Here is a 14,029-nt window from a genome sequence, read left to right as displayed (position 1 = left end):
CTCTCTTATGGCGCACGTCACCTATATGTTCTAAAATTCTCTTTCTGAATTCTCTTGTTGTTTTTCCAATGTAGTCCAAGGGGCATGAGCAGGTGATTTTATATACCACATTGTTGGAACTACAATTTGAGAAGCTTTTAATCGGGTAATAAATTCCTGTGTGTGCACTGTTGAACATTTTAGTAATTAGTATAAATGTGCACGCTTTACAGTGCCCACATTTGAAGGATCCATTTATTTTACGATCCAGCCAACAGCCTTCACTTTTTGTGGTTTCTAAATGGCTGTGCATTAGTTGGTCCCCGATACTTCTACCTTTTCGATAGGTAACTTGTGCTTTAGGTGTAACTATCCCCCTAAGATCTGTGTCCATCTGGAGAATTCTCCAATGCTTGTCTAATATACTCCTGATTGTATGGTTTGCCATATCAAATGTGCCTATTAGTCGTATAGGTTGTTGTATAGTTACTTTCTTTTTAGGTATAAGTAATTCCTCCCTTTTTGATGAGTGTGCATGTTGAAAAGATTCTTTCAAAATTTTTGATGGGTAACCTCTCTCCATGAATCTAGCCTTAAGGTCCCTGGCCTTTACTTTAAAATCATGCGGGTCAGAACAATTTCTTCATGTCAGCTTGTATGTAACAGCAAACACTTCAGTGTAATGAATTTTAACCCCTTAGATACCGCTGTCTAACGCTATAAAAACTAAGCCCAAAAAACTATTGAGGAAATTGCTACTTTTTTCCCATTCGACCCCACAAAGATTATTTTCCCCAGTTTCCTAGTACATTATATGGTACAATAAATGGGGCCTTGAAAAACTGCAACTCGTCCCACAAAAGACAAGCCCTCATCCGTCTATATCTATGGAACAAATAATTGTTATTCTTTGTATAATAAAAAGTTATACAATGTTTCAATATTATTTCTATATCAATTCCTTGTGAATTTTAAGATCTCTGTCTGCTGTCGCTGAATCGGAACCTTCATTGTTTACTTCCAGTGGATACAAATCTTTCCTGGTCATGTTATCAGAGTTACACTATAGTTATCAAAGCTCTGTCTTGTAATAAGCTGTGCACCTGTGTGTCCATCTCTGTGATCATCACTACACCACAGTACCCCCATAACAGAAGATAAAATAGAGCTCTTCTGTTCTTCATAGTTGGGTATGAGTGTACAGGAGCGCTCATGCCTGATCATTATCCTAAGAATGGAAGTTGTGCCATATGAATCTCTCTTCCCCTGAGGGATCGCACATCAGGCACATATGGGCCGCCAGTTGGACATCCCTGACTTTAACCCATGTCTATCTTTGATGTATACCCGGCACCCATACCCATCATGAGATTAAGTGCGGCGGCGCCGAGGAGTAGTATGATGCGTCATTGGAGCTTGGCCAGGTAAGTTTATTACACCCAATTAGGGTTTTTGGATTTCCTTGGAGCCTAGTTAGGGGTTCCCCAGTAGACAGCAACAGCAAGAGTGTCACTTTTACAATAGGCATCAGATAGTTGTAGGGCTTCCCCAAAAGGACAAAAAAAAAATGGCAGTGGTTTCCCCATGGTAAATAGGTTGGAAATTACTGGCCTAGGGACATAGCTAAGAAAAGCACACGGCTGAACTTCGAAGCATTTTCTTCTTTCATCCAGTAAGTCCCAAAAGTGTTACATGTGACAGCACAACCTAAAGCTACTTAACTTTTTTATCCCTAGATTCCAATAATCATAAAGATCCCCCTCCATAGAGCTGGAGAGACGGCTTCAATCAATGCTCCCCGAAATAACCGGCAAAACAAGGAATCATTTCAGCAGGCTGAGATAAATAAATAAGCCGGATCGCTAGGTCAAAATGACGGAATTAGAAGAGACAGACAAAAGAAAGAATAATGAGAGGACTAATAGGCAAATTGATAAACTGTGTCAGCATGATCCAGACTGCAGAACAGAAGTCAAACAAGGAGACGCTGAAGTGAAATAATGCTTTGGGAGTGAAGGCAAAATGACGTAACAGGAATCCGCACGCAGCCCATACTAATGAAGCCGCTGTGCACAGGATACTGAACTATGTGCTTAGCATGCTAAATTTGTGAGGATTCACTATATGCGGAGCAAAACTTACATTATCATCAGTTATGCTGTGTTACAAAATACATTCCTAGGGCCTGTTCACATTAGCATTAGCTTTCCGTTGAGGGGTTCTGTCGGAGGTTTCTGTCGTGGAACCCCTCAACGGAAAGGCAAACGGAAACCTTAGCTTCCGTTTGCATCACTATTGATATCAATGGTGACGGAAACATTGCGAATGGTTTCCGTTTGTCACCGTTCTGGCAGGTTTCCATTTTTTTTGGACGGAATCAATAGCGCAGTTGAAAAAAAACGGAAACCTGCCAGAATGGTGACAAACGGAAACCATTAGCAATGTTTCCGTCACCATTGATATCAATGGTGATGCAAACGGAAGCGAAGGTTTCCATTTGACTTTCCGTTGAAGGGTTCACCCGACGGAAACCTCCGACCGAACCCCTCAACGGAAAGCCAATGCTAATGTGAACAGGCCCTTATGTGACTTGTTTGTTTAAAGGAATACAACTATGTAGATTATCACACGGTATTAGGATGGATAAATCTGCCATGGGCAAGGTAGTATGCTTGGCGAAACGAGAAGCCGGTGGGTCTAACAGTGGGGAATTCGACCGTTTATTCAAGAGGTCCTTAGAAAAAGGATTCATAATGTGCAGGTGTCTTGGTTTGGAAAAACGCCTGTCAGAAAATTTCTGATCTTTGGAGAGGTCGTCATCAAGCTCAGAGTAAAAATAGTGAGGAGCGCCAGGGACGGTTAAAGGAAAATGTCAGAATGTGCGTCTGGGGGGGGGGGGGGGTGGGCAGAAGAAGTAGGAGATATCGACTGTTGATGGGAGTCGAGCAGATTTGGCCCATTTACGGGGTCTGCTGTGAGGTGCTCTCACAGGAGGAGTTTGGCCCTCGTGGGTGCCGAGTAGTTGGCACCGGGTGAGTGGCTACACCAACAGGCTGTCTCGGTCCCAGACACGTAGTGCAGAAGGGGTCAGACTGGCCACACTAAAATTTAGTATTACAGCTAGAGAAGGCAAAAAATAGTAGCCACGTCCGTTACTTGTTAGGGTGCTTCACCTCTTGGCTCTCTGCAAGACGTACACAGCACGGACCCATTCAAGTAAATGGAACTGGCAGCAGTTCCAAAATGCCACTATTCAAGCCAATAAGGCTGTCAATATATAGGTTTGATGGTGAGCGGATCCACACAAGGGATGGTATTAAGCAAAACAGGTACAAAGAAGTGAAGTAGTTTCCCATAGTAACCAATCAGATTCCCCCTACTCAGAAATCAGATATTTCAGCAGAACTTCTCAGTAGTGCAGCCTCAAGCTTTGGGCCTGTAAAGTCATGTTCATTTGTCTCGGCATGGTATCTTGTGGAGTTTAGTCATGTATTTTCTGCTTATTAACACGACCCATTGGTTGGCGACTTTTATTCACTATGCGCCTCAACACTCGGCGACCCATATCTGTAACTTTACGTGTTCACTTCATGTTGCTGTGGTTCCTAAACGCTTCCACTTTACAATAATACCACTCGTTGATCGTGGAATATCTAGAAGGGAGGAAAAACGCAAGCCTGAAAACAGCTCATCGTAATAGCTGAAACGTCATACTTGTTGGGCATTCGGAAGCTTTTGTATGGACTTGAGTAATTAATAGGATAAGGCTGCTTATTCGCTTATATTTTGTGGAACTATATTTTCCAGGTCAAATGCCAAATAGTGCCAATCAAATGCTACGAAAAACAAATTAAAGGGAAACTCCAGCATACACATAAAATCATTCCCACCATCTCAAACTTTGTCCACGTTCCCCCCTGCGACCGCTAATTTTGTTTTTACAAGAAAATAATCCAGCTTCTGTCTGCTATCTGGGATCTAAAAAGCACTGTTTTCAGGCAGTACTTGTAATTATGTGTTCCATGATGCCTTGTCCAGACATTACATAGAGGTGATCTGGCTACACCTCCCTATCATAAACTAAAGTTATATAAATAATTTTTAAATTCGAGAAGGATCCTGAAGAGCTACAAGTACAGATCGAAAAAAAAGGAAAATGCACAGGAGAGGCTGTAGATTGTGCCCTGCACAGCAGCATGCATGTCACAGGCAATGTGCTGGCTCCAGTCTACTGCAGAGAGCGGAAGAGATAACTGGTTGGTAATAGCCTTATATCATCTACAGGAAACCGGAAGCAACCTGGAGAAGATTCAGTGACAACAGCAGAATACACAGAGCTAAGATGGTTTGGGGTTGTCACCCAGTGCACTTCTAGACTGTTGCTATGCAATAGCCCCATCATATTCTGCCTGGCATTTCATTATTTAGAAACCTCCAACAGACAGCATGATTGCAAATATGTTTTTCATCAGAGTATCCCTTTATGTTATCCCTCCATGGTACTACTAGAATACTGATTAGTCAGCTGTTACACTGTATATTATTACATTCCTACGAGTATCAAGTTGTCACCCAGGCACAAGGAACTGTCCTGTTACTCAGCTCAGACAAGACTTAGGCCTGTACAATGCATAGCTATTATCTGACCTATAAATTGGATCGTCCATTAATACATGGCATTATGTTTCCCACGTGTATTATAGATATGTTTAGATTATTGTATCTATTGATGCTTTAAGCCAGTGCGTAAAGCGATGCAGTAGTGGGAAGTAGTTTTGTATTGACGGTATTGTTAAAATGTCCCTCCAAGCGAAGCATGGAACAAGGCAGTGTTTCCCCTTTAAGGCTGGCATCACCAAATGAATACACTAAGTCTATATGTGCATTAGGGATACATTCACATTGTGTTAAGTTCTATAGCCCATGTCACTTTACCCCCTGGAGGTATGAGCACAGATATCAGTTCATAGAAAATCATCCGTCTGTATTAAATGTCAGATATTTGGGATCACTTACCAGAAATCTTTCAAGTAAGATGGGTGAATATCTTGCAAGTCGTCAATACCCTTTTGCAAGTATTCCTTTTCCTACAATAAATTTGCAGCAAATGTTATATTTGTAGCATCAGTTAATTTCTTAAAAATGGTCATTGTCATTGTAACATGAGATCAATATGGATCACACAGGAACATGAGTAACTGCTATATCTCTGGTTCTAACACAGCGGTCCCCAACCTATTTTGCACCACGGACCAGTTTCAAGCAAGAAAAAATTTTTTCCAGGGACCAGCGTGTGTGTGTGTGTGTGTATGCGCATGTTGCATAAATACAGCAAATTTTCCACAACGGAATTCGTTGCGGAAAATCAGCAGCAGAATACAGTAGCAGCAAAGTGGATGATATAGAACAAATCTCATACACCTGCTACGTAAATAGTGAGCGGAAGAACCGCAGCATGTCAATTGTATTTGCGTAAATGAGGCTTATTTGTTGCAGGCTTTCCACATTGAATTAAATGGGGAGGTAAAACCCACAACAAATAGCAGTTGTTGCTATTATTGCGGTGAAAAACACAAATCAGAAAAAAACACAAACCTATGCTTACCCAGAAGTCTGTGTTCTTCCTCCAGGCTGGCCTCCTCGGATGATGTTTCATCCCATGTGACCACCGCTGCAGCCAATTGCAGGCTGCAGCAGTCTCCTGGGATGAAACTTCATCCCAGGATGCTGGCCTGCTAGCAGGCCGGCTAAATGCTTGGCAGTTTTCCGCAGCTGACATTTCAGGAGAAAAACTGCACCACAGTTTGGTGCGTTTTTTTGCCCGAAATTCCCTGTGGTCACCGGGGCGGATACCATATACCGTGGCCCAGTACCAAATGATCCGTGGCCCAGTATTAGTCCATGGCCTGGTGGTTGGGGATCACTGTTCTAACAGACACAAATGGAAATGAGATATTTATAAAGAATATTACAGGTAAAGTGAGTGTAATGTCCCGCTTAGGCTCTGTTCATTGATGGCGCTGAACCGCATAGGGAGGGCGCCAGGGACTGTAGGGAAGTATATTAATGGAGCTCTAAAAGGGTTAAGAATGCCCAGGAGCAGGATTGGTGGATTTGTAAAGGAGGTGTGGTTAGAAAGGGTGTAGGGATGAGTGCAAGCGGTTTATTCTCCCTCTTACCTTCTGCTGCAGCGAGAGGTCAACACGCCCACCCACCCGCCCCCTTTTTTAATTTGCATATGTGATGATGATGTTTTTGTTTTCAGTGAATGGTTGTTTTGTTTTTTTCTTCTTTTTCTTGGAGGCCGGGAAATGCATGTACCTCTGGCCACATTGGATGGCAGTATTTGAAGTCCCTCTCAAGCTCTGTTTTTCTCCATTCTTTCCATAGTTTCATCTTGACCTTTGACTGATAGATTTCTTTAAATTCCTCCACGATCTGATATAATGTCAAGCCCAGAGCTATAAAAATGACAATGATCCTCCACGCGTCCTACAATGCAGATGAGAAATATAGGCTTTTATTTATAGTTGTCTATTCAGTAACAAATTACTAGCAGTATCCTAATGATATATTTCTAAGAGCACAGAATATAAATTGTATTCCATTTCTGTCTTCTTTGGACTGCGTCAGTATCGGTCATAGGGTTCTAGAAGACTATATAGTTGTAGAAACTGTACGAATGAAACCTTATATAGCTCACTAAGACAAAGTGAAACGTAAAGGGAATGTCTGGTTTAGAAAACCCATTTTCAAATACCCTACTAACAAATTATGAGTTAATAGAGGGGGGGGGGGGGGTTTCCTGAATAGGACTCTCATCTATTACCCAGAGTGGAAAGCAGCTACAGAGACCGTCTCTCACTCTGAAGGACCTGATACATCCATGCAATACATGGACAGCCTATTGATTTCAATGATAAGTGTGTAATGCTTCATATGTCCTGTGGTGTCGCTGCAGGAGAGTTGAACACTTGATGGCAGGTTCTCCCGCAGATTACAGCTGATCCCTGGTGGTCCCAGCAGCAGGACAGCATGTGATCTGCTTATTGTCTAAAGACCCTTCTAACAAAAAGGGATTGTGAAAGAGGACAATCCCTCTAAAGGTGTAGGCTAGCTTGCGCAACCCTTTCTCCCACAAAGATTTGATTGCTTATCCAAAAGAGTCTCTGTGCTGCTACTCCCTGCCAAACCCAAATATCACCTGGCCATGGGCAATGTATTGAAAACCAGGTAGAGCATGACAACAATTGTAAACAGACATCCATGCTCTCAGTTCATGACACTGGAGGACTTTGTAGTCCTCCACTGCAGGTAGAGGCTTTGGATAAGGCTCACGTATCTACCGGATTATAAAAGAACACTAGAAAATTGTTTGTAGGCAATCCCATAAAAACTGGAACTTTATCTGCAGAAACTAAAGGCCATGTAAATAAGAGTCGCTGAAAAAAAAGTTCTTCTTAATAAGTAGCATGTTAATATAGGGTAACGCTGTAGGAAGTTCTTATACAACTTTCGGTTTCCGGAATGGCTGTGATATAATCCCATTCTCTGCTCACACGTGCCATGACGTACCTCTGGAAATTTGTAAGGGGCATCCTCTGTTCTTGGCAGCGAGGATGCAATTCCCAGAGCTGTCCACGATATGATGAATAGAAGATTCAGTGACAGAATTATAGAGATTTTCTTTCTGTGGGTAGAGAGAACATAGTGCAGGCTTTCATCTCAAACAGCTGAGAGAGAGCAATACCCGCAGGCACTATCAATTAGCTCAATGAAATGGTCTCAAGGCTTACCTGCCAAAAAATCTCCATTTTATTTCAATTAATTTCTGGATAACTGGATGCATGATAATGTCTAGTTGACGGGACTGTACAATGACTTCGAGCTGAAGACGATGACAGACGGAAGGAGACAGTTAGAGACAAAACACATCATGTGCTAAATGGGTCATTTATTATTGCTGACCCATGACTTTATACAGTGCTAATAGATGCAGGGGTAACGAAAATGCGTCTACTAAGCTGCTTATTAGGGTGATGCTGAGATTGGCCTGGGAGAATGAATACACGGAATGATCCCATGGGCAAAAACAATTATTACTATAAATTATCTATCTATCTATCTATCTATCTATCTATCTATCTATCTATCTATCTATCTATCTATCTATCTATCTATCTATCTATCTATCTATCTATCTATCTAATCTATCTATCCATCCATCCATCCATCATATACAGTATATACTGTATGGCAAAAACGATGTGGACCACTGACCATCACACCTATATGAGACTGCTGGACATCTCATTCCAGAATCAAAGGCGTTAATATGCAGTTGGGTCCCTTTTGCAGCTACAACAGCCGCCAAGATTTTGGAGTGTATGTGGGAATTTGTACCCATTCAGCCAAAAGATTATTTGTGAGGTCAGATGCTGATGTTGGAGGAGAGGGACTGGCTCCAATTCATCCCAAAAGTGTTTGATGGGGTTGAGGTCAGGGCTCTGTGTAGCCGCTCGAGTTCCTCCACAACAAGCTCCTCACCCTATGTCTTTATGGAGCTCGCTGTGTGCACAGGGGCGCAGTCATGGTGGAACAGAAAGGGCTGAACCCCAAACTATTATGACAAAGTTGTAAGCTACAATTGTGTAAAATGTCTGTGTATGCGTGGAAATAAGGGGTTAAACCCAGAAAAACCACCGCAGACCATTACCCCTCCTTCACCAAATGTCACATTGGGCACTATGGATTCCGGTAGGTATCGCTCTCCGGCCTCCTTCAGAGTCCAGTGATGACGTGCTTTACACCACTGCAGCAGACACTTGGCATTGTACGTGATAATCTTAGGCGTATGTACAGTGACCATGAAAACCATTTCATAAAGATCCCGATGCATAGTTCGGGTACTGATGTCACCTCCAGAAGCATTGCTGATCTTGAGTGAGTGATACAACAGAGAACAGGCGATTTTTAGGCACCACGCGCCTCAGCAATTGTTGGTCGTACTCTGTGAGTTCCAGTGGTCTACATGGCTGAGCTGTTTATTACATCGAGACGCTTCCACTTCAAAATAATACCACTTATAGGTGACTAATGAGTGGCATTGGTGCATTCAAGGTTGACTTGGCCATTTTAGTAAGAGCATTAATATAAGTGGCTGCGTGGCATAGTTTATTTTGGCCTCCAGATCAGCATGTGAGGCAGCTGTTTAGTCAGTGCGAATCCACAAGTTCACCTTCATGAGGGCAAATCTGCAGTCCATCTTAAGCTGGCCAGACACAGGTTAATTTTTGACTTTTTACTATTGGGCACTGGCACACATTGCAAAATATCTACAACAATCCACAAAGAAAATAGAGTAGAGGCAGACCTGGCCAATGCTAAAAACATAGTGAGAGGGGACTGGAAACGTTCTGCTGCTCCCCTTTACATATAATTAACAATTAATAAAATCCTGCGTACCTGAAGCTGCCACTAAGGGGAGCTCTCTGCATAAAATGCTATATAGATGATCATGAGTTCATATGCAGTGATCGCCACCTAGTGGTGGCTGTGTGGCACAGCATATCCAGTTTTATATGGGACGTTTCTTTCTTATTTCTCTTATTTGTGGGCGTTTATTCTAAAGTTTGCTAGGGGACACTAAGACAGGGGCGGACATACCGCATGTGCAGCCGGTGCAGCTGCACAAGGGCCCCGCGTGGGAAGGGGGCCCGTTCCTCTGCTGGCCGACTCAGTTCTCAGCTGCGCGATGCTGAGGACTGAGACAGAGGCCCGTGGACCACTGGCGTAGCTATAGGGGTCGCAGCGGTCGCAATTGCGACCGGGCCCCGAAGCCAGGGGGGCCCACGGCCCCCCGCACCACATCAATAAAAAGTTACTATAGTAACTCGGGCCGCGGGCCCCTGTTACTATAGTAACATACTTTACTTACCTTCCTGGTTCCGGATCGCAGCGGAGGTCCTGACGTCAGGCGCTGTGCGCAGCGCATGACGTCACAGCGCTATGCCGCCGCGCACAGCATCGAGACTACAGAACTCCCGCCGCGGCCGAAGAGGAAGGTAAGATAGCCCTGACTGGCGGGGTCCGACTCCTGGGACCCGCCAATCAGCTGTTTTGAAGGGGCCGCAGCACTCGTACGAGAGCTGCTCCCCTTCATTCCTGTCACTTCATTCCGGTCACACTGTGAATCGGTTTCGGCGATTCACAGTGTGGGCGAGTAGTGAAATGAAGGGGAAGCAGCTCTCGTACGAGTGCTGCGGCCCCTTCAAAACAGCTGATTTGCGGGTCCCGGGCGACACATCAGCTATTGATGGCCTATCCTGAGGATAGGCCATCAATGTTTAGGGACTGCACAACCCCTAAGCCTACGATGTAGCAGGCTTAGGGGGCCCATGAGACAGGATCACAGATTGTGTGATGCTGTCTGCTGGGCCCTGTATCTAAGCCAATCACATGGTAGGCTTAGATACATGGCCCATGCGTGATCCTGTCTGCTGGGCCCTGTATCTAAGCCTACCACACTGTAGGTTTAGATACAGGGCCCCAGCACACAGTAATCTTATACTGTATAAGATTACTGTCTGCTGGACCCTGTATCTAAGCCTACCTTGTGGTAGGCTTAGATACAGGGTCCCACAGACAGTATCACACATGGGCCCTGTATCTAAGCCTTAGGGTATGTGCACAGACACTAATTACGTCCGTAAGTGACGGATGTATTTCGGCCGCAAGTACCGGACCGAACACACTGCAGGGAGCCGGGCTCCTAGCGTCGTACTTATGTACGACGCTAGGAGTCCCTGCCTCGCTGTGGGACAACTGTCCTGTACTGTAATCATGTTTTCAGTACCGGACAGTTGTCCGGCAGCGAGGCAGGGACTCCTAGCGTCGTACATAACTATGATGCTAGGAGCCCGGCTCCCTGCAGTGTGTTCGGTCCGGTACTTGCGGCCGAAATACGTCCGTCAATTCCGGACGTAATTAGTGTGTGTGCACATACCCTAACACATGTGTTACTAATCATTTTTTGTGTGTTTTCTTACAGGTTCGGTCGTTGGACTACGGCGGATTCCAGGACTACTTCGATGACAGCTTTTTTTTTTATTAATAAAATGGTTAATGAGGGTTGTGTTTTTTTTTTTTATTTCAATAAAATATTTTTTCTATGTCTTTGTGGTTTTTTTTAAACTATATTACTACCGCCTTAGTAATGGCCGCCGGCTGATTGACAGCATCCATTGCTAAGGCAGGGCTTAGTGTTAGCCGGTGCAGAGGCTAACACTAACCCCCTTTATTACCCCGGTACCCACCGCCACCAGGGGTGCTGGGAAGAGCCGGGTACGATCCAGTACCTGACCATCTGTAGTGATGGTCGGCCACTGGGGTGGCCGCAGGCTGGTATTATCAGGAGGGGAAAGGCCAGATACAGTGGCCCTTCCTACCCTGGTGATGCTAGGCTGCTGCTGCTTTATTGTATCTGGCTGGTTATGAAAATGGGGGGGACGCCACGTCATTTAAAAAATAATTGGAAAGAACGATGTCGGGTCCCCCCCAATTTTCATAACCAGCCAGATACAACACAGCAGCAGCAGGCAGCATTACAAGGGTGGGAAGGGCCACTGTTTTTGGCCTTCCCCAGCCTAATACTACCAGCCTGCGGCCACCCCGGTGCCTGCCCGTCACTACAGCTGGTCGGGTACTGGTTTGTACCCGGCTCTTCCCAGTACCCCTGGTGGCGGTGGGTACCGGGGTAATAATGGGGGTTAGTGTAGACTCTGCACCGGCTAACATTAAGCCTCGCCTTAGTAATGGAGGTTGTCAATCAGCCAGCGGCCATTACTAAGGCGGTGATAATAAAGTTTAAAAAGATACAAGCACATAGAAATTTTTTTTATTGAAATAAAAACACAACCCTCATTAACCATTTTATTGAGAATAAAAAAAACGCCGTCATTGAAGTCCTCGTATCCGAAGTCCAACAACCGAACCTGTAAAAAAAACACAAACACACAAAAATAATCAGTAACACATAAAGAAGCAAAATTATTATTCTTACCTTTCCTGGGTCCAGCGCTGGAGCCGCAATGTCAGCGAGCTGGGCCCTGTATCTAATCCTATCATGTGTGATACAGTCTGCTGAGCTGTGTATCTAATCCAATCATGTATGATACTGTGCTGGGCCCTATATCTAATCCGATCATGTGTGATACTGTCTGCTGAGCCACTGTATCTAATCCTATCATGTGTGATACTGTCTGCTGAGCCACTGTATCTAATCCTATAATGTGTGGTACTGTCTGCTGAGCCACTGTATCTAATCCTATCATGTGTGATACTGTCTGCTGAGCCACTGTATCTAATCCTATCATGTGTGGTACTGTCTGCTGAGCCACTGTATCTAATCCTATCATGTGTGGTACTGTCTGCTGAGCCACTGTATCTAATCCTATCATGTGTGATACTGTCTGCTGGGCCACTGTATCTAATCCTATCATGTGTGATACTGTCTGCTGAGCTGTGTATCTAATCCTATAATGTGTGATACTGCCTTCTGAGCCACTGTATCTAATCCTATCATGTGTGATACTGTCTGCTCAGCCACTGTATCTAATCCTATCCATAGTTTATAGGGTCGTAGTGCTATAGATATGCTATGCTGTCTCCTATACACACACTTTTTTTTGGGGCGGACACATATGTATTGGGGCTATTTCCCGGACATTTTAAGCCCTGAGGGTATGTTCACACGGCAGCGTCTGTTACGGCTGAAATTACTGTGCTGTTTTCAGGAGAAAACAGCACCGTAATTTCAGCCGTAGGTATGTGTAGATCAGCAGCACAGGATAAATTTTCAAGAGGGTGCGCGTCTCCTGGGTCACAGTCCGAGTGACCCCTCAATCAAGATAAAAAAGAAATGGAGACAGCACTACCAAATTTTCAAAGTGAAGATCCTTTTATTCCACGGTGCAACGTTTCATGCTTGAGAAAGGCTCGTATTGAGCTGAAACGTTGCACCGTGGAATAAAAGGATCTTCACTTTGAAAATTTGGTAGTGCTGTCTCCATTTCTTTTTTATCGTAATTTCAGCCGTAATGGCATGTGCAGGCGTCTTTTGCTGCGTCCACTACGGAAGTAATTGAAGCTGGTTTTCCATGGAGTCCATGGAAAACGGCTCCATTTACATCTGAAGAAGTGACAGGCAGTTTTTTACGCGCCGCCTTTCGACAGCGGCGCGTAAAAAAAAATGACCATCGGCACAGAACATCGTAAGACCCATTCAAATGAATGGGCAGATGTTTTCCGACGCTTTTGAGCCGCATTTTCGGATGTAATTCAATGCTAAAACGCCCAAATTACGTCCGTAAATAGTGTGTGTGTGAACCCAGCCTTAGTGACGCCCCGGCTGCTAGTGCTGCATTGTTGGGTCACTTAGGAGACCCAGCGATGCAGCTGAAAGCGGACCGTCGGCCATGAGAAGTTTGCGGGGTGGGGGGGGGGGGGGCCCTGGCACATTATCTGCACAGGGGCCTTTTGCAGTCTGTGTCCGCCACTGCACTAAGATGTCTATGTATATCCCTGTTGCTGCATGTGTATTTTCTTGTATGATAACTGATTAAAAGGGTTTTCCAGTCCCTAAAAATTCAGGGTCAGTTCACACATTACGTAAATATTGCGGATTTTCTGCAACGGAATTAGTTGCGTAAAATCCGCAGCATAATATATTAGCAGCAAAGTGGATGATATAAAACAAATCTCATCTACACGCTGCGTAAATACTGAGCGGAAAATAATGCTCAGAAAATGACATGAGGTGGGTTTTTTTATTTTTCCGCAGCATGTCAATTGTATTTGCGTAAAACGCTGCTTATTTATTGCCGGTTTTCCCCATTGAATTCAATGGGGCTGTAAAACCCGCAAGAAATAGCAGATGTTGCTTTTTTTGCGGCGGAATCACAGTAATTCCGCTGCAAAAAGTGACACTCAGAAAAAAAATATTTATACTTACCCAGGAGTCTGTGTTTCTTCCTCCAGGCTGGCCTCCTGG

At 44.3% G+C, this 14,029-nt stretch overlaps 1 protein-coding gene across 5 annotated transcripts in view; it reads right to left on the bottom strand.

Moving 5' to 3' along the window:
- Nucleotides 1-14,029, bottom strand: part of LOC142651276 (uncharacterized) — a 290,189-nt gene that overhangs the window by 113,855 nt on the left and 162,305 nt on the right. For all 5 annotated transcript variants that reach the window (XM_075825742.1, XM_075825741.1, XM_075825743.1 and 2 more), the window contains 4 exons: nucleotides 7,776-7,867; nucleotides 7,555-7,669; nucleotides 6,301-6,471; nucleotides 4,996-5,066 (listed from right to left, as the gene is read on the bottom strand). In XM_075825742.1, the coding sequence (XP_075681857.1) occupies nucleotides 4,996-5,066; nucleotides 6,301-6,471; nucleotides 7,555-7,669; nucleotides 7,776-7,867 (449 nt within the window). The remainder of the gene's footprint in view (nucleotides 1-4,995; nucleotides 5,067-6,300; nucleotides 6,472-7,554; nucleotides 7,670-7,775; nucleotides 7,868-14,029) is intronic.

The sequence above is a fragment of the Rhinoderma darwinii genome, chromosome 5 (genome assembly GCF_050947455.1).
Source record: "Rhinoderma darwinii isolate aRhiDar2 chromosome 5, aRhiDar2.hap1, whole genome shotgun sequence".
In the NCBI taxonomy this organism is placed as follows: domain Eukaryota; kingdom Metazoa; phylum Chordata; class Amphibia; order Anura; family Rhinodermatidae; genus Rhinoderma; species Rhinoderma darwinii.
Note: the sequence above shows the minus strand (reverse complement) of the source record. Positions and strands in the feature narration are given on the sequence as shown.